Below are 21,085 nucleotides of genomic sequence, written 5' to 3'. Positions count from 1 at the left end.
AAGCTTGAAGTCAGAACAGCTTCCCAAAACACCAGGGAGAGGGGGGAGACTCTAGTTACTAGCTATCAAACCACTAACATCAGAATTTTCACTCCAGGAAGGCAAGGATACCTGCTTTTAGCTAACCAGCAGAATTTCCAATAGCAGGGAGAGAAAAATAGAAATACTGCTTTTCAGTTTGATGTCCAAACATCGTCTAAATTAAAACAGCAGCTCAAAACTAAAAAAGAACGAACTACTGTCACCTGACCTGTCAATCATTCTCTCCCCTAACAATGCAGGGTCATAAAACAAATCCCAGAAAGTACCTGAGGCCCAGAGTAATAATAAACAAAACCCCATTTAAACCATTGAAGCAGCAATAAAAAGACATCCAAGCAGGCAGTCGGCGCCACAATGAAACCAAAAGGCCTGCTTACAAACTGCAGACAACATGATTTAAAAAAAAACATTTCTTAAAGACACACTAACATCACAACAAAATGGGCCAAAATCTCCTTCTGGGTTGTAACCATTCTGTTATTCTGCAACTATATGGCTAGCCCCCAGGTACCTCTAACTATGCCTCTTGGCATAAACAGTAAGAAGTTTAACAACACCAGGTTAAAGTCCAACAGGTTTATTTGGTAGCAAAAGCCACACAAGCTTTCGGAGCTCTAAGCCCCTTCTTCAGGTGAGTGGGAATTCTGTTCACAAACAGAGCTTATAAAGACACAGACTCAATTTACATGAATAACGGTTGGAATGCGAATACTTACAAATAATCAAGTCTTTAAGAAACAAAACAATGTGAGTGGAGAGAGCATCAAGACAGGCTTAAAAGATGTGTCTTGTCTCCAGACAAGACAGCCAGTGAAACTCTGCAGGTCCACGCAACTGTGGGAGTTACAAATAGTGTGACATGAACCCAATATCCCGGTTGAGGCTGTCCTCGTGTGTGCGGAACTTGGCTATCAGTTTCTGCTCAGCGACTCTGCGCTGTCGTGTGTCGCGAAGGCCGCCTTGGAGAACGCTTACCCGAATATCAGAGGCCGAATGCCCGTGACCGCTGAAGTGCTCCCCAACAGGAAGAGAACAGTCTTGCCTGGTGATTGTCGAGAGCACTTCAGCGGTCACGGGCATTCGGCCTCTGATATTCGGGTAAGCGTTCTCCAAGGCGGCCTTCGCGACACACGACAGCGCAGAGTCGCTGAGCAGAAACTGATAGCCAAGTTCCGCACACACGAGGACGGCCTCAACCGGGATATTGGGTTCATGTCACACTATTTGTAACTCCCACAGTTGCGTGGACCTGCAGAGTTTCACTGGCTGTCTTGTCTGGAGACAATACACATCTTTTTAGCCTGTCTTGATGCTCTCTCCACTCACATTGTTTTGTTTCTTAAAGACTTGATTATTTGTAAGTATTCGCATTCCAACCATTATTCATGTAAATTGAGTCTGTGTCTTTATAAGCTCTGTTTGTGAACAGAATTCCCACTCACCTGAAGAAGGGGCTTAGAGCTCCGAAAGCTTGTGTGGCTTTTGCTACCAAATAAACCTGTTGGACTTTAACCCGGTGTTGTTAAACTTCTTACTGTGTTTACCCCAGTCCAACGCCGGCATCTCCACATCTTGGCATAAAAGCAGAAGTGACATATTTTCTTCCAGCTATCCGGCTCCCTGAACAAAACTGAGATTAGTGCTGTGCTGAGTTAAGCTGTAAGATGGGCTACATGCATAACCCGGTGCTCTACCACTCTCGTGCACAATGGGTAAATATTCTCTTACATGCAGTAACACCTATTCCACTACATTTTCTGTGTACGTGGGATTTAACTTGTTAATATTTGTTCAAACATGATTTGTTTATAGTTTATGAAAGACAAAGATAACATGCTTTAGTGCTCTACAGGGGAGCCTAAATACATCTGTTCAGTAACTTTGTAGGTAATTTTTAAAACCTTTTTTACTGCCTGAGCATTCACTGTCTGTGTCATCATGATAAAGAATGAAGCATTGCAACCAAGCGTTCAGCAATCAGCTGAGGATTTATGTCTAACTGTTCAAAAGGCTCTGTAGCTGTTAAGAAGTAAAGAATTAGGTAAGCAATCCCCTGCTGTTCAGAAGATTTGGCTCATTCAGTCTTTAACTGCCAAGTTCTGACCCTTCTTGAACTCGCAATTCTGGTTTCTGCTCCTCTGCTTATGAAATAGATGCCGTCAATCTGTTAAACAAGTCGCATATACGATGCTAACAACAACGCAACAATAAAGAGCTGCTGTGTCAGCATGGCCTGCTTTTTCCGCTATAAGTCATTCTGATGTTATTTGCTTGTTTCCCACTCCAAGTACACAAGTCGTCTTGTAATCCAGATTTTCAATGATGGAGTCACAGTGACCAAGGGGATTCTCAGGCCAAGCAAATACAAAAAAGGCTTTGTTTGCACAGCTAACTCAGCTACCGTCATGTCCAGTAACTGACGACAGCAGTGTGGATTGGCTTCTGCAAATGTGCTACTTGTTTCCTACACTAAGGAGGAGGAATTTCACTTTCACCATTAACCAACACAATGAAAAGCTTTCAGCACTGTCAGCGTCTATGGATAGATAGATGGATTGAATTTCTTATGCCACAATATCCATTTGTCACCATGGAGCTAAGCAATGCTAGACAACGCTAGCAACGAACACATCCTAATTGCAGTACTGCACCATTTTTTCCTGAAAGAAGCTGAAGCCACCCGATGCACCAACTATGTTGTTGCCTGTGGTTACCAAAGGGAGCATCCTAATGTTTCCCTAACGGAAATGTAGGCCAGGATATTCACCAAATAAGAATACAAGAACATAAGAAATAGGAGCAGGAGTAGGCCATCTAGCCCCTTGAGCCTGCCCCGCCATTCAATAAGATCATGGCTGATCTGATAGTGGTTTAGTTCTACTTACCCGCCCGCTCCCCATAACCCTTAATTCCCTTGTTGATCAGAAATCTATCTACCTGTGACTTAAACATATTTAACGAGGTAGCCTCCACTGCTTCAATGGGCAGAGAATTCCAGAGATTCACTACTCTCGGAGAGAAGAAGTTCCTCCTCAACTTTGTCCTAAACTGACTCCCCCTTATTTTGAGGCTGTGTCCTCTAGTTCTTGTAAATCAAGATCACTTGGGAGCTCTTTTAAAATGGCAATTGATACCCAATTCCAGGATTCACGACCCCATTCCCCAAGTTTCCAATTTTCAACAGAGTCTTTAAGAGGGCAGGCAGGTTCGAGTGCTGTACTCCCAATGTGGCCAGCTCCGTTCCAGAGATATGCAGATATACAATTCCTCCTCAATTTTCATGGAGATGGGCCAGGTTTCCAATGATAGTGGTTCATGGCACCTCAGGGAGTCATGATCCAAGTCTGCACGAAGGGAAGTTCAAAAGGTCCTCCGTATGCTCCCATGCCAAAGTATGCTGCCGCCCCCCACCCCTTATGGTCCCTCATGACCCCCCTGCCAAACTATGACAAATACATTTCCACTCACCCACTATACACTGCAAAGAAGCAATGAATATTATAGTGACAGAAGATTTTTGTAAACAGAAAGCTTTAAAGTAAAGTAATTCATTGCTTACTTTCTACTTTTTTAAAGAAAAACCCATTTTTAATTAAAGGGCAATAAATATATAATTCATCCAGATCCCTTTAAAATTTAAATAGCTGAAACTACAGTCACATGAAATCTTTTAACCTTGTGTAAATAGACACCGTGAAATTGACAGCAGAGATCATACAGCCACATCTGTCAATCAAACAATGCTTTCTCTGGGGCTCAGTTGTTTCAACAGCTGAATGGATTTCTGGGTTCTCAACCAATCTTCATTACATATTCTTGGCTGAGAACTTGGAAATCCATTAAGACTATTGAAACACCTGAGCCCCAGAGAAAACATTGCTTGATTGACAGCTCTGACTCTCTGAAACAAAAACAGAGAATGCTGGGAAACTCAAGTTCTGACAGCATCTGTAGGGAGAGAAAATATTGCGAGTCCATATGAATATTCTTCAGAGCTAAAGAGAGGGACACATGTTGGGATTATATACTGTATAAAAGGGGGTGCAACAGCTGGAACAGAGTAGGCGGTCAGTGGGAGCTAGGAGACACTGCAACGTAGATGTAGCAAAACTTAAGAACATGGCAATGAATTCATGTCTCTGCTCCTTAAAAAGTGTCTGTTGTGATCAATGATTATAGTTCAGGATTTGATAGTAATTAACTGCAAATCCTGTGGATAAACCAAATGCCGGTTGATATAATATTTTTGTGGTGGGAAGGGGAAAGATGTAGTAGGTCTGTTCATGCAGCAGACAAATATTGTAATCAAAAGAAGGTCTCCTGTACTCATAGAATCATTCAGCCCGTCATGCCTGTGCTGGTTCTTTGAAAGATTACAATTAGCCTTAGTCCCCTAATCTTCCCTACAGCCATACATTGTATTCAACTCCCTTTGAAAGTTACTATTGAACCTGCTTTCCACCATCCTTTTAGGCAGTACATTACAGAGTGCACAGCTCACTGCACTATAAAAAAAACTTCCTCTCATCACTCCTCTGGTCTCCTTGTCGATTATCTTAAATCCTTCTGATCAACCTGCCAGTCAAAAAAATTCTTCTGATTTACCCTCATCATAACACTAAACAATTCGATTAAAATTGGTCTTTAATTTTCTTTGCAAAGAACGCCAGCTTCTCTAGTTTCTCCACGGAACTGGAGTCTCTCATCCCTGGTTTCATTTTAGTAAATCTTCTCTGACCCTCCTCAGAGCCTTGTCACCCTTTCTAATATGTGATGTCCAAAAATAGATATAATGGTCCAGCTGAAGTCTAACCAGTTATTTATAAAAGTGTAGCTTTTTGTTTAAAACTTTTGTACTCTCTCAGTTAATAAACAGTTTCACTTGTTCTGCACTTTCAAAGATTTGGGTACCTTTTAGACTTGTCCATTAACCCAGTCATATTAGGCCATGATATTAAAATTGTGCCTCAGCTCTTGTGGAATCCTAATGGAATCTGCAATACAGCATTAAGCCAAACACTGCTTCATCGAGTGGCAATTTCTTCCAGTTATGTGTAAATGGGCAATGATGTCATTCTGCTCACAAGGAACAAACATTTATGGAATTCTGCATTTTCTTTGTTTATCTCAGATGGAATTGATTCATATTTGTTCTGCCTTTTCCAATTAGCTTGCATGAGGTAGGGCAGTTTATGCTGGCCCTTGACCCTGAAATCCACTCTGGGTCTGGAGTTACTGATCAGGAATTCCAAATGCCGATTTATTTAGCTACCACCCTTCTCCACACCCCCAGCATCCCACCATCCATCTCACTGCAGAGGATGAGGGGGAATGGCATGACTACACTCATTCCATTAATTTTCCATAATTATTAGAGCACTTTCCTTTGATTTTTGTGCTTCCACAAGTACAATATCCAACTGTCTGCTCCAAATACTGTTTTTTTTCTCTTGGACTTAACTTTCAGAGCATTAGATTTTTTGCCATGTATAAACCCACAATCTGCTTTCTTGACCCCCACCACACCAACCAATAGGTCTCTGGGATAAAAAGGTAATTGTGAAGTTTTTCTGAATTGCCATTAGACTGTCATACACACATGGGGCACATACTTATAAATTTACCAATAATCTTACTTGAATGCTCAGAGCACCAGAATTTGAGTTAATGATGGAAATGTACTTTTCACTATAGCACAAGTAAGAGGGACAACACAAAGTGAGGCAGACAGAAAAAATGTCTGTCTTCATTTCATGAAGTGGAGATGCCGGCATTGGACTGGGGTGAACACAGTAAGAAGCCTCACAACACCAGGTTAAAGTCCAACAGGTTTATTTGGTAGCAAATACCATATCAACCTGTTGGACTTTAACCTGGTGTTGTGAGACTTCTTACTGTGTTCATTTCATGAAGCCAAATACTAGAAGACAAGCAAGTGGGAGAAGGGAGAAGAGGAGATTTGGAAAATCAGAATGGGACAAAACTCTAGCAAAAATGTGTTCAAAATCACCATTTATGTTTAATAAGAAATAGTAACTCATCATCCAGTATTATCGAACTTCAGATATTGAATTAGTTACAAGACTGAGCAGCTGAAGTTTACAGCGAGGAAGATTCACAGTCAAGATAACTTCAGGCTTGGTCTAAGCTGCATTATTAAGATGTCTTTATAGTTTGATTAACTCCGTCTCTGGGCACCAAACACTCAAATGTCATTGAACGCAACAAAAATAGCAGAAGATTGTTTTTATTGGAGGAAGTACTTCAACATGGCTTGCAGAATATAAATACTGCTCAAAATTGGGAAAACTCTTAATTGCACTGAATGTAGTAAAATAATGCTGTTGTGCTTCCTAGACATAATTAATCACCAGATGAAGCACATGGGAGAAAATTGGGGAAAGGGTGCTTATTATATAACAAAGACCACTCAATTTTCCATTAATCTAAAATTGAGAGGAAAAATTAGGAGGGCTCTTTTATAAGCATGCAATCCACCCTGGCTGATTTTGATCTGTGTGTTCAGGTCAGAAGGGGCCATGAACAACAAAGTAAAATCTGCCCCGATTTTTATGATTCATCCACTGTTAACAACTCCTTTAGATGAAAAGCAAACAATCAGAAAAATCTTGCTGAAACACTGGGGATCTCACCTGTGGGCTGGAGAGCCAGTGAGAAACCCATGTTGCTTTTTTCAGGAACACCCACCACACCACATGCTAATCAGGCCGTGGTGAGGCTATCCTTTCCCTGAAATAAAGATCCTGGGGGTTGAAGTTTCATCAACCAAGAGCTGCTGGTCATTGGGTGGGGGAGGGGGCCTTCCCACCCATAACTTAATTCTGGCGATGCAGGGAGGTGGCAGAATTCAGGTGCACCATCATCCCACATAATGCCCTTCGCACTTCTCCAAGCTCACCACCACCAGAGGATTCCGCACAATATTTCTTCCAGAACATGAGGACGGTAATATAATAATCTGTTACTGAGCACCAACTTCAGTAATGTCTCACCTACATGGGCCTACCTTTTATTGCAAATTTTAGAACATGTAGCTATTTTTTCCAAGAATGGCCAGAAATCAAAAATGAGCATTTTCATTACGTTATTTTTAACGTGCATCAAGCTATTAATTAGCAGCCATACATTCCTCATTGTGGACTGCAATTAGACCATTTCTTCTTTTCAAAAACTGCTTGGATGATAAGAGGCGAGTAGGATATTATTTAATAGTGGTTTAAACTGGAAAACTGACCTGTTCCACCATATTTGTCTGCCATGTTGATGTCGATGTCTGATTTTACTCTTAGCATTGTTCGAAGGACATCATCACTGCCTTTTCCTGCAGCCCACATAAATGCAGTGCGCCCTTCCAAGTCTGGATCATCTTTCACTGATGGATGATTCAAGAAGACTTCGACAGTCTCCTACACAAGAAAATGTAGGAACTTATTCCACACAATCTGCGTTCAGTATTTTGTAAACTACCTTTTTAGCAACCTATCATACCCACTGTTCCCCTTTTTTGTTAGACACCAGCTGCTGAAAGTAGGTTGAATTGTATAGCCTCCGCTGGCGTACTTGAAGGCAGAGGGATTGCAAAGTGCATGGCCTTCCTACTGTCTCCCATTTTACAGTGGGTGAGGAAGGTGTCAGGTAGTTTGCCCATTTTTGGCCTATTGAGGCCCTTATGTTGCTAATTAGTAGCCATTTAAGTGCCTCATCCCACCTCTGCTGCTATTTTATCCATGGAAGGGGAAGGTACAGATCAGGCTGGAGCCTTCGCTGCACACATTGCTGTCAGATGAGAAAGGTTATTGGAGGCACTACCACCTCCCGCCACACACCCCTTTAACCCTCTCCTCTGGCCTCTCAAACCCACCTTCCCCAACCACCCCCCCCCCCACCCCCTTTCCTCCCCCCACCTCCCCCTCACTGGGGTCTGCTAATGCAGTCCAGGCTCCAACCCCTCCTCTTCTTTGGGATTGCTGGTAGCCCCAACAGTGGCACTGCGGGAACCACAAAGCTGTTGGCCTATCAGATTTGCTGACAGCTCTATAAAGTGGGATTTCCTCCCAGATGGGGGTGGGAAAACTCGCCCTGTAACAGTTAAGGTTGTTCCCAGTGTAAAACTGCTGCAGGGCAACCAGCTTTTGGGTGGATAGGCTCACAATCAACTTCTCAGTCAGAGGCAGGGAATGAGTTGCCCTGTAAAATTCAGCCCAATGATTCTGTTGTTGTTATTTACACAACTCCTCTTGGCACATCTTTTGTTGCCCCATTATTACCTGTTTAGCTTTGCACCATCATTTAAAAAAAACTTTTAATATCTCCTGCCCTTCTACTCCAGAACATATTTTTGACCTTTCCTTTCTTAACATGCCTCTTCCAGGGTCCCAGACCAGAACCCCAAATTACATTAGGAAGCCAGACTAGACCCCAACAATTTTTCTATTTTGGCCATAAATGAAAGGATAGGATGTTTCGCTCCAGGAGTAATTCCACTGACAAATTAGAAATCTTAGTGTAAAACAAACTTTATGCAATAACATAGCTTAAACATAACTCTAACAAATGAAGCAGCTTAACTCTTAACAGTTGAACAATATTTAAAATGAAAGGAAACAACTTTAATTTCTAACTTATCACTGTCTAGTTCCAAATAAGCAATATTTCTCTTGCACACTTAAATGCCACTTTAAAATAAATACTGTTAGCAAACCCAGGCATAGCTGCTTTAACATTTGTTAAAGTCTTGGAGCTTTCAGAGAGATAGAACTTTAAGAAACCTGCAAAATCTTTCTAACTTAAACCACGCTTCAGATGCAAACTAATTGCTTTCTGCAAAAGCCTTTTGCTTTCTCGGCTACATCCACAGGACTGCACATAAACCACATATTCACATGATCATGTCAATCATTCCAAGCAGAAATCCCTGGAGAGCTTAAGTAAACGGAAGTCCATTAACTCTACTTAACATAAGCACTTGTAAGGCTAACATGAGTAATTATCCTGCTCTCCAGCATCTGAGCTGCATTCCCGCCAGACATACCGACTGTGTGTAGCACAGAGCTGAATTTTCCCCTTAAACATAAAAAAGTATATATATCCTATATCAATTAAGTTATCATCATCACACTTGGTATTGCTTAAAACCTGTTACATCACTAACTTCTTACAGCTCTGATAAAAGGGCTTCAGCCTGAAATATTAGCTCTGTTTCTATTTCCACAGATACTGCCCGACTTGCTAAGCATTTCCAGCACTTTTTCTTTCAGACTTCTAAAATCCATCGTATTTTGTTTCCACAATCTGTACCACACAGTACTCCGACATAGTACATAAAACACGACTGATTGAATGAGCATTTTAATTGCTCTAACTTATTGTTGTTAGACAGGTCAGAACTACTCATAACCTTCTAAGTGAAGTAGCAATTAGTGTTCATTTTTTCACTCTCAGGAGTGCCAAGTTCCTACCTGCTTTGTGAGTTCTCTTTTGACATTCTTTAGTTTGTTATTAGTAAGTACCCTTCATGCCTTCTAACGTTTTGCTTGCTTGCATTTATAAAAGGTGACTATACTACAGCCATTTCTATTTATTAAACTTGTTTTGAACATGGGGGGGAAATCAAGGGCATGGATATTTCTCAGAGAAAGCAGAGGCAGAGACATAACGAGACAAAGGGGACACAGAGAGAGGCAGAAGGGAGCGTGGAAATTAGAGGAGGGTGGAAGAATAAGGGTGGGTTGAAAAGAGGAGAGGAACGGGGAGGGATGAAAAGCTTGGGTATTGGTGAGGCAGAGAAGGGGAAAGGAAAGGGAGATGGCAGAGAGATGCAGAGAGCAAAAAAAAAGGAAAGGAGTGCAGGAGGAAGAAGAGAGAGCAAAAGATGGGGAGACAAGTGCAGATGAGGAAGGAGGGGGAAGGGAAAGTGTCAAGAGCATGGAAGGAGAAAGAAGCAAAGGATAATTTGACTCAGTTGGGGTGTGCAAGATTTGGCCAATGAGATTTTTGCCAAGTTGGTCAGGCAAATAATTTATGCCTCACGAGGATCAGTTAAGTTGAGCTGAGTGGAATGGTGGAGGGAAATGGCCAGTCAAGTTCTGACTTTTACTGAACTGTTCCATCAAGGCTGGTTAGCTATACCTCTCCCAGATTTCCTCATCAATTTTAGGATCATTTTCTGTTTTAAAGTCTTTTTGGTGAACTTTTGTTTCTGGTTTCATGCAGAGTTTGCAAGGGCATTTTCAATTAAATCATATGCAGCTGAGGCCATTCATGAATGCTTTTCATTTTGTTCCTGAATTTTGATTTACCATTCTATTTCTGGTTTAAAAATTCCCCATTCTTTTATGAGGCGTTTTGAAATATTTTTTAGCTGTTTATTGATGTTATTTTTATCGTGCATGTTACCGGTGATGGATTTTTAAAAAAACTGACCTTTTCACTTAATGACAGGGGCACTGCATTAGCTACAGGTACAAAAAGCTTTGAATGTTGAGGCCACTCAGGTTTGTAAAATGTAACAGATTATGAAATTGATCAAAGATAAAATTTAGGATTACCTAGCATTACAATAAACGAGTAACCTGCTACCATCCGAAGGGGATATCTTGTCCTATTAAATTCCTTGATTTTATTGAGGCCATTAGCACCCTAGATACCTTATTATTGGTATATCTAGGCTTTCGAAGCCATTAACAAAATTCCACACAAAAGACAGCTACTTAAACTGAATCGTAATTAAAGGCAATACCCAAGACTGGTAAGAAACTGACTAAACAATAGGAAAAAGCAGGTATTAATGAGACTGAGAAACAGGAAAAGAGTGGAATTTCTCAAGTATCAATGATGGGATCTGTACTGTTCCTAATTTATGATGTGGAGATGCCGGCGTTGGACTGGGGTAAACACAGTAAGAGTTTTAACAACACCAGGTTAAAGTCCAACAGGTTTATTTGGTAGCAAATGCCTTAGCTTTCAGGGAACTTGATTTTGTGTCTCTGTGCCCTGTTTGAGAGCAGATTTCCAGTCCATCTGACGAAGGAGCAGCGCTCCGAAAGCTAATGCCATTTGCTACCAAATAAACCTGTTGAACTTAACATGGTGTTGTTAAAACTCTGACCTAATTTAAGAGCCATTTCTAAGTTATAATGAGAATTTCCTGTCAAATTAGTTGTACTTGCCATTACTTATGTACAAGTGGCACAACAACTTCAGGGGAGGGGCAGAATGTGGCAAAATTCAAACATCGAAAAGTATAAATTGTGTTGCTCCTCTGTTAGCTTTGCATAAAACAGCATCTCATTACTGGCTCATAATTGAAATGCATTGAATGGTGTGGAGATTTTGCGTTTGTATGGTAAATACAGTCTAAGCTTGCCTAGTGGATACAAACTAAACTTGCCATCGAAAATCAAGTTTGATTCATTTCAGTTTAAAGGTAAAAAGGCAAAGTCCCAGGTGACCATCAGCTGCTTTCTCCTTTTGAGGGGGAGAGCTGACTGGTGGTGATTTAACCCAAGGATCACCACACCTCAGGTGAGGGGCAAGGTTGAGAAAGTGGGCCTTCATGAATTACCTTAGCCGGTACAGGAATTGAAATTGTGCTGGCGTCAATCTGCATCGTGAACCAGTTGTCCAGCCATCTGAACTAGACCTACAGAACAAGTTAAATAAAATCTGTATGGGCTAACTACTGGCACAAGAAATTTAATATGGATAAGTACTGTATATTGAAGAAAATGGGTTAAATATCACTCCAAGAATTATGCCAAACTAGGGTACACAGATTTTTACAATGGGAGACGTAAAAGTGGACAAGAGGAAGTGAATGAGGATACAAGTTAGAAATAGGCAACACATCCTCTCAGAGTGAAGTTGAGAAAAATCTAGGAGCTGTAAATGTCCAGTCACTGCAGAACATTCACCATCAAAACAAGCACTATATTGTCAGATTAGTAGAGCGCTCTGATCGTATGCCGAATATAAAATTGAGTTTAGTCCCAAACTACAAAGAAGGTTTTAAGCTCTGGGAGTGCTAATATCAGAGAATTTAAAAACACAAAGTTCAAGGCCAAAATTGAATGCAGGTCAATTTAGTTCACCTTTCTGTTTTCCTAACAGTTGTATCAGATAATCTGTTTCATTTCAAAGTATTTGTTCAATTTTGCCTTGAAGAATATCCAAACTATTATATTCAAAAACCAAAGGGCTTTTGACTCCAGTATAAATGCTAGGGTCGGGTGTTGGTGACCCCGGTACTGATCTCAGCAAAGCTGGTGGGGTCAGCGGGAGGTAACAATTTAAAAATGAGAAATGAATAGTACTTATCGCAAAGTGTTACCTGATCTTGCTACAATCACACAAAATAGTAATGTTGAACAATTTACAATTGCAAAAGAGTCTTCCTCTTGAGGCTTCTCCTTTAGCAGTATATAGAACATAGAACAGTTCAGCACAGTACAGGCCCTTCGGCCCTCGATGTTGTGCCAAGCTTTGTCCGAAACAAAGATCAAGCTATCCCACTCCCTATCATTCTGGTGTGCTCCATGTGCCTATCCAATAACCGCTTGAAAGTTCCTAAAGTGTCCGACTCCACTATTAAAGCAGGCAGTCCATTCCACACCCCAACCACTCTCTGCGTAAAGAACCTACCTCAGACATCCCTCCTATATCTCCCACCATGAACCTTATAGTTATGCCCCCTAGTAACAACTACATCCACCCGAGGAAATAGTCTCTGAACGTCCACTCTATCTATCCCCCTCATCATCTTATAAACCTTTATTAAGTCGCCTCTCATCCTCCTCCGCTCTAAAGAGAAAAGCCCTAGCTTCCTCAACCTTTCCTCATAAGACCTACCCTCCAAACCAGGCAGCATCCTGGTAAATCTCCTTTGCACCCTTTCCAATGCTTCCACATCCTTTTTATAGTGAGGTGATCAGAACTGCACACAATATTCCAAATGTGGTCTCATCAAGATCCTGTACAGTTGCAGCATAACCCCACGGCTCTTAAACCCCCTGTTAATAAACACTAACACACTATAGGCCTTCTTCACGGTTCTATCCACCTGAGTGACAACTTTCAGAGATCTGTGGATATGAACCCCAAGATCTCTCTGTTCCTCCACATTCCTCAGAACCCTAGTACTTACAGCAAAATTGCTCTGAGCAGCATAATGCAGTGGTGTGGCTCCTTGGCTGTCTGATGGAATAGTACCAGATTTATTCCTTTCCAGTAGAAGGTGTCCTATTTGGGCATGACCTAAATATAGACATAAAATCTATGATTAAGTCATAAAATCATGCAAGTGGCATGAGCAAACAATGCAAGCAAAACAACCAGCAATGTCAAATTTCTAGGCTTTCAGAGTTATAGGTATTATATACATTTATCGATTGTGTTTTTAAAGCTTAGACTTCTGGCTAAATTCTGGATTAAACTGGGGTCAATTGAGGGGGAATTGGATTGTTACCTGAAAAGGAAGAATGTCCAAAATAGGATACTGGGGAGAGGCACAAGGTAAATTCATATAGATTCTACGATTTCAAAGCAAATAGTTTGGATAACTAAAGTTTGTATGTATAAAAACCAAAAGCATACTGTATTTCAAAGATTCAATGTGCATGGTACAAAATTAGAACATTAAGTATATTTGTTTTAAATAATTTTGTCAGCAAAAAGTACTTGTGGAGTAAGAAGTTAAAATATGTTGGCCATGCAACTACCTGAGTAGTGTATTTGTAATGTTTTTAGACGTGGAACAAACCTTACACAAAAGCTTCTTAATGACTTTTTGGGAAAAATGCATTGACCAAGTTATGAATAATAGAGATCAATAAAGTCTCATGCTATTCTCAGTTAATTATCCTCCCTGTCTGGAGTTAAAGAAAGATAGGGGACTGGAGCGCCCTTTTATGCATTTGCTAATGTGAAGACACTGTTGTAAATTAGATGTATACTTGGGATAAGAACAAGAGCAGGATCAGCGCTGCCCAAAATTCAACAGCCTATCAATAATCAGCAGTTAGGTTTGCACAAGTAGAATGGCCATTTGGGAAATATGCAGCAGTGTGTGGGCTTCACTGAAATCATATATGAGCATAAACACCATCGCCAGAATACAAGTGGAGAAGGTTGTTGGATGGCAGAGTATGCAGGAAGAAAGAAAGATCAGATACATTTGTTCCAACAGGAATTTAATTTATGCGTGTTAGCTGTCTACCAGAATTAACAATACTGAATGAAGGGTAATGAATCTGTGGAAATCTTTAGAGCTGTGGAGACTGGGTCATTAAGTATGTTCAAGGCTGAGATTTTTAATCAATAAGGGAATTCAAGGATTATGGGGATAAAATGGGAAAGTGGAGTTGAAGATTAAATCAAATCAGCCATGATTTAACTGAATGGCAGAGCAGACTCGATGGGCTGAATGGCCTACTTCTGTTCCTATATCTTATGGTTTTTTGAAATACATTAACTACACGTCTGTGGAAGAAAGCACAAGGAAAATTTTACTTGATGTGTAATCAAATTTTATTAGTGGCAGAAAATATTCTGTAGTGATTCTTATTTGTGATAAGCTGAGATCAAACATATTATAAGATGTAGAGGTTAAAGAGGGTTTGGTCATAGAACATAAAAGCAAAATACTGTAGGCGCTGGAATCTGAAATAAAAACAGAAAATGCTGGAAAATCTCGGCAGGTCTGACAGCATCTTTGGGGTGAGAACAGAGCCAATGGTTCAAGTCTAGATGACCCTTCGTCAGAGCTCCCTCTGATAGATGTTAAGCCAGTTAGTTTCCTCTGATAGTTGGGACAGGAAAAATGAAAATAAACATATCAAAATAGTGAGAAATTGCAGCGCTACCAGAGTGTCCTCGTGCATGAATCACCAGGTTAATATGCAGGTAATACTGCAAGTAATTAGAGAAGCGAATGGAACATTATCCTTTTTACGAGGGCATCTGAATATAAAAGTAGGGAGGTCATGCTTCTGTTGTACAGGACACGAGACCACATCCAGAACACTGTGTACAGTCTTGGTTTTCTTATTTAAAGGAGGATGTAAATGCATCAGAAGCAGTTCACGGGAGGTTTTCTGAACTAATACCAGAAATGGGCAGGTTATCTTATGAGGAAAGATTGGACAGGCTAGGCTTTTATCCCTTGTGAGTTTATTAGAGTAAGAGTCAACTTGATTGAAACAAATAAGATCCTGAGGGGTCTTGACATGGTCGATGTGGAGCAGATGTTTCCTCTTCTGGGAGAAGCTAGAACTAGGGGTCACTGTTTAAAAATAAGGGGTCATCCATTTAAGACCGAGATATCACCACGAGATATCATTTTAAGCAAGTAATTATAGTGAGAATATATCAAAAGGAATATTGGAAGAGGAGATAGGATGTTCAATCTCACTTCTCTTCATACTCACTGCGTGATTTTCCCAAGTTGGTCTCTTTTAACTTCTTTCTTAGCTTCTCTAATGATTACCCTCTTTAGTTGGCTCAGTGTTTAATGTGACTTGTTAAAGAAGAAATGGAATTGGGAATACAGCGAGGTGGTGCTATTATTGGAGCTTTGAGGAATAGAATGGGACCAGTGGGAGGATAAAATTGTTTCCTCTAACGTACTTGTGTATACGGCCATGTTACAGTTTGGAAGCTACCACAAAGTTGTGAAATTTCAGTCACTGTTCACATGTAAACTGTCTACAGACAAAATGTAGTGTTCAGAGGAATTTGTAGCCCCTCCCACAAGAAAGAAAATTTAGAGGGAAAATTGATTTGGAGCACTGGCTATGAATGATTTGTGTCCACGCTCTGTGCAAAGATGACTCAAATCTAAAATTTTATCCATAAAACACATGATGATTCAAAACATTGAAAATAAAGAACAATGAATCTCAACTATATGCACAACTCACAGACCAGAATTTAAAACCATTTTCAATTGAATTTATATAGATTGTGCACAACCTGTCCTAGGTCTGTGGATACATAATTATAATAATGATTTCCTGAACATGTACAAAACTCCCTTTTAGGACTAATTACCTAATAAAGCAGCCCAGTGCAGAGGAGTTCGAAATAAATTATCATAAGATGTTATATTGCATCCTTCATACAAGGTCAGTACATCAACCACAGCTTCATTTCCATCAGCAACAGCAAAGTGAAGTGGTGTTCGTCCTTCATAGTCCTGCCAATTCAATAGTGATTCAGTAGGAGCAGCCTCCTATCAGGTGAAAAAAACAGAATATTACAATATGCACTGTCAATACATATAAAATTAGTAAATCTTCTAAATAACACATTTCAGGAGGTGGTCACCCAGCACCCTAAGAGGGTCCAAGTAGAGAGAGATTGGGTGACTGCCAAACAGACAAGGAGGATCAGGCAGGTGGTGCAGAGATCCCTTGGAAGCAGCTTAATCTCTAAATGGTATTCAGTTTTGAACACTGGGGAACACAATGGTTTCCTCTGGGGAGAACACAGTAAGAAGTTTAACAACACCAGGTTAAAGTCCAACAGGTTTATTTGGTAGCAAAAGCCACACAAGCTTTCGGAGCCCCAAGCCCCTTCTCCACTCACGTGAAGAAGGGGCTTGGGGCACCGAAAGCGTGTGTGGCTTTTGCTACCAAATAAACCTGTTGGACTTTAACCTGGTGTTGTTAAACTTCTTACTGTGTTTACCCCAGTCCAACGCCGGCATCTCCACATCATTCCTCTGGGGAGTACAGAATGACCATGACACCCTGGATGGTTCAGCTGTAGACAGGGTGACACGATAGATCGAGAAAGCAATAATGGCAAGTGATTCAGTAGTCAGAACAGACAGGCTTGTGTGTGACTGCAGACATGAATCCAGCATGGTATGCGGCCTCCTTGGTACCAGAGTCAAGGATGTCACCAAACAGCTGCAGAGCATCCTGAGGAGGGAGTGCAAACAGCCAGGAGTTGCAGATATCAGCAACAATGACATAAGTGAAAGGTGACTAAGGTACTGCAGGCTCATCTTAGGGAGCTTGGATAGAAATCAGCGAACAGGAATTTAAAATTAGAAATCTCCAGATTACTCCCAATGCCATGTGCTGGTGAAAAAATAGGAAGAGCAGAGCAGACAGATGCAAGGCTGGACAATGGTGCAGCAGGGAGGACTTTAGATTTCTGGGACATTGGGATCTGTTCTGGAGTAGGCGAGGCCTGGACAGGTAGCCTGATTACACCTCAACAGGGCTTGGACCAATGTCGTCACAGGCCGGTTGCTAGAGCTGTTGCAGAGGGTTTAAACTAATTTGACAAATGCAGCATTCAAAAGGAAAAACAAGTGCATAAAGCATTGGTTGAGACAGATGACTCTCGAGTAAGAAACTGTAATTAGGTGGGTTCAGATGAGAAGAGAATACAAGAAGGTCTAAATTAGATTTACAGTATATGTTGATAAATACACATTTAGGTAAGTACAGGTGCAAATAGCCACAAGGGAATATAGAAGTCATAGAAAGTCATAGAAACCCTACAGTGCAGAAGGAGGCCATTCGGCCCATCGAGTCTGCACCGACCACAATCCCACCCAGGCCCTACCCCTACATATTTTACCCGCTAATCCCTCTAACCTACGCATCCTAGGACACTAAGGGGCAATTTAACATGGCCAATCAACCTAACCCGCACATCTTTGGACTGTGGGAGGAAACCGGAGCACCCGGAGGAAACCCACGCAGACACGAGGAGAATGTGCAAACTCCACACAGACAGTGACCCGAGCCGGGAATCGAACCCGGGACCCTGGAGCTGTGAAGCAGCAGTGCTAACCGCTGTGCTACCGTGCCGCCCCATACTGTGATGACAACAGAGAGCTGAGAGCTGGCTCAAAAAAAGTCAGTTCTGGGTACTAAATATTCCTCGATACAAGCTATTCAGGAAAGATAATGAAGAAAAAAAAGGAGGCAGAGTGGCAGTATTAATTAAGAAGAATATTGCAGTACAGTCAAAGAAGGGTCAAGGACAAGATCTCTTTATTTAGAGTTAAGAAATAATAGAGGTGTCATTACACTACTGAGGGTATTGGAAGAGAATGTATCTTGCTTGGGTAGATTGGAATCAAAGATTGGCAGACAAAACTGTAATTGAATATTAGACTGCCTCTGAAGAGACGATTGTTTGATACAGTCCCAAGATAGGGAAAGATAACTACCAAAGCCAGAGCTCTCCAGATGACAAAATAGATATAAAACTTAGAGGAGAAAGAAAAATGAGTATATTCCAGGTGTTAAATTGATAACAGAAGTGAGAATCAGACAGAATATAGAATGTTTGGAGGGAAATGAGAAAATAAGGAGGGAAAGAGACAATATGGAGATGAGAAAGGCAGCTAACATAAAAGGTAATCCAAAAATATTCTATTGCGATATAAACAGTAAAATAATAGTAGGTGCCAATTAGGAACCAAAATAGAGAACAACACATAGGAAGTAGAAGGTACGCTTGAGGTTTTAAAGATTACTTTGCATCTGTCTTTATCAAGAGGATTCTGCCAAAGACGAAAGAGGATGTGGTTGAGGTACTAGATTGGCTAAAAGTTGATAAAGGTGAGGTACTAGAAAGACTGGCTATCCTTAAAATTGATAAGCTCACCAGGACAGAATGGGATGCATCCAAGGATGTTAAAGGGTGTAAAGGTGGAAATTTGCATAGGTATTGGCCAAATCTTCCAACCTCCCATCAATAGGGGCTGGTGCCAAAGAACTGGAGAATTGCAAATGTTAAACCTTTGTTCAAGATAAACAAAGCAATTCAGGCCATTCAATTTAACCCAGCAGTGGGAAAGCTTTTAGGAATGATGTGAGACAAAATTAACAGCCACATGGACTAGTATAGATTAATTAAGTAAAGTCAACACAGATCAAATTAAAGATAAATGGTGTTCAACTAACATTGATTGAGTTTCCTAATAAGGTAACAGAGAGGGTTGAATGTGGTCTACATGTACTCCCAAAAGGTATTTGATAAAGTGCCACATAATAAACTTCAAAGCAAATTTGAAGCCCATGCAGCCAAGAGGACAGTGGTAGCATGGATTTGAAATTGGCGAGGTGACAGGAAACAGGATTGTAGTAGTGAATAGTTGCTTTCTGGACTGGGGAATGGTCTGGAGGGGTGCTCACCAGGGGTCAGTACTAGGAGCACTGCTTTCCCTGGTATTTATTAGTGACTTGGATTTGAGTGTATAGGGCACAATTTCAAAATTTTCAGATGATGCAACACTTGGAAATATAGTGATCTGCGAGGAAGAAAGTGGTAGATTTCAAAGGGACACAGATAAGGCTGGTTCTATAGCAGAGTAAGAAGTCTCAACACCAGGTTAAAGTCCAACAGGTTTATTTGGTAGCACAAGCCACTAGCTTTCGGAGTGCTGCCCCTTCATCAGGTGAGTGGGATTTCAGTTCACAAACAGGGTGATGAAATCCCACTCATCTGATGAAGGGATAGTGCTCCGAAAGCTAGTGGCTTGTGCTACCAAATAAACCTGTTGGGCTTTAACCTTCTTACTGTGTTTACCCCAGTCCAATGCTGGCATCTCCACATCTATAGCAGACACATGGCATATGAAATTTAAAGCAGAAAAGTGCAAATTGATATTTTTCAGTAAGAAGACGAGCACAGGCATCATAAATAAAGGGTACAATTCTAAAGAGTGTAGAACAGAGAGATTTTGGGTTGTAGGTGCAAAAATTGAAAGTGGCAGGGCAGGTTGAGAAAGAGGTTATAAAGGCTTATGGAATCCTGGGCTGTATAAACAAAGTGATAGAGTACAAAAAGCAAGGAAGTTATGATGAATCTTTATAAAACACTGATTCAGCCTCAACTGGAATATTGCATCCAATTATGGGCACCAGATTTTCTCACCCTTCCATATCCATTTCCAACCTCCAGCTCTCACCATTCTGAACTTATGAAAGCTGACGGCAGTGAGCCAATTTTTTTTTTCCCCCACAGGGAGAGCTACTCATGTAATCCCAAAATGTTGTTGAGGCCCAAGGACCTGTTTTTGGCATTGCTCTTAATTCACGATGAGCCTGGGCCTAAAACTAGGCCCAGACACAACTTGGGCTCAGTATGCTATAAGAAGTGCATTGATTCTGTGAGAAAAGCAAATTCGTAGCAATCAAAATGGTGGAGGATACAGATAGAGCTAATTCTCATTTGCCACATGCCCCAATCGATCTAGTCTACTGATAACACAAAGCATCTTAATTCACAATACTGAATTATTTAAATTTGAATTGAATGATAAAGTCCCCCTATGTTGTTTGATTCCAGTTGCTTAATTCAATTTACTGCTCATTTAATTTTTTAAAGTGCAAAATTACATTGAATTATTAATAGACTGAAGTTATGGTGCTACATCAATACAGCAGAACTCCTATTAGTTCTACTCCCACAATTAGTGTAATTTTTATTGTCTTCCCTCACTGCAGGAGAGTTTGAATTAACACACTTACCAGAATGCATTTCACTGTGTGAATGGCTGTGGTGTCTTTATTACTGGCAGCCCAATGGAGTGGGATTTTGCCTTCAATGTCAGGAATGCCTATATTGGAATCGTGCTTTATCAGCAGTTTCACATGTTCTGGGTGGTTGTAGTAGGCACTCCAATGTAATGCTGTTTGCTACAAAAAAATACCAAATATAATTAAAAACAAGGCAATTGAGTTTGCAGACACCAGGTTACTGTATTTTTCTAGTTCAGGAAAATTACAACCACAATATTAGTATTCTGCTATTACAACAGGGTCAGGTCCCACAGTAAGTTGTCAATCTTAGCTGTTCTATTAGCTAGAGATGTTGAATAAAGGCCAAGTGCACATCATCAGGAAGAGAAAGGTAAAATGTGGGAAATCGACTCAATTCAGTCAAACCAGAATGCACTTCCCATTGCCAATCTAAGAATGGCATTAGATTATGTACCCAGGAAATATGTTATTAGTTAAATGCATAGGGATAAGGCAAGAAGGAGAAATTATTTAAT

The 21,085-nt window shown here is 40.7% G+C and overlaps 1 protein-coding gene across 5 annotated transcripts in view; it reads right to left on the bottom strand.

Annotated features, from left to right (window-relative positions):
• Window positions 1-21,085, bottom strand: part of invs (inversin) — a 241,063-nt gene that overhangs the window by 108,071 nt on the left and 111,907 nt on the right. For all 5 annotated transcript variants that reach the window (XM_078237213.1, XM_078237241.1, XM_078237206.1 and 2 more), the window contains exons 6-9: window positions 20,559-20,726; window positions 16,108-16,288; window positions 13,205-13,314; window positions 7,298-7,469 (exon numbers count right to left, since the gene is read on the bottom strand). In XM_078237213.1, the coding sequence (XP_078093339.1) occupies window positions 7,298-7,469; window positions 13,205-13,314; window positions 16,108-16,288; window positions 20,559-20,726 (631 nt within the window). The remainder of the gene's footprint in view (window positions 1-7,297; window positions 7,470-13,204; window positions 13,315-16,107; window positions 16,289-20,558; window positions 20,727-21,085) is intronic.

Source organism: Mustelus asterias, chromosome 2 (genome assembly GCF_964213995.1).
Source record: "Mustelus asterias chromosome 2, sMusAst1.hap1.1, whole genome shotgun sequence".
NCBI classification, from domain to species: domain Eukaryota; kingdom Metazoa; phylum Chordata; class Chondrichthyes; order Carcharhiniformes; family Triakidae; genus Mustelus; species Mustelus asterias.
The sequence above is the reverse complement of the archived record's forward strand: the minus strand, read 5'-3'. Positions and strand labels throughout refer to the sequence as shown.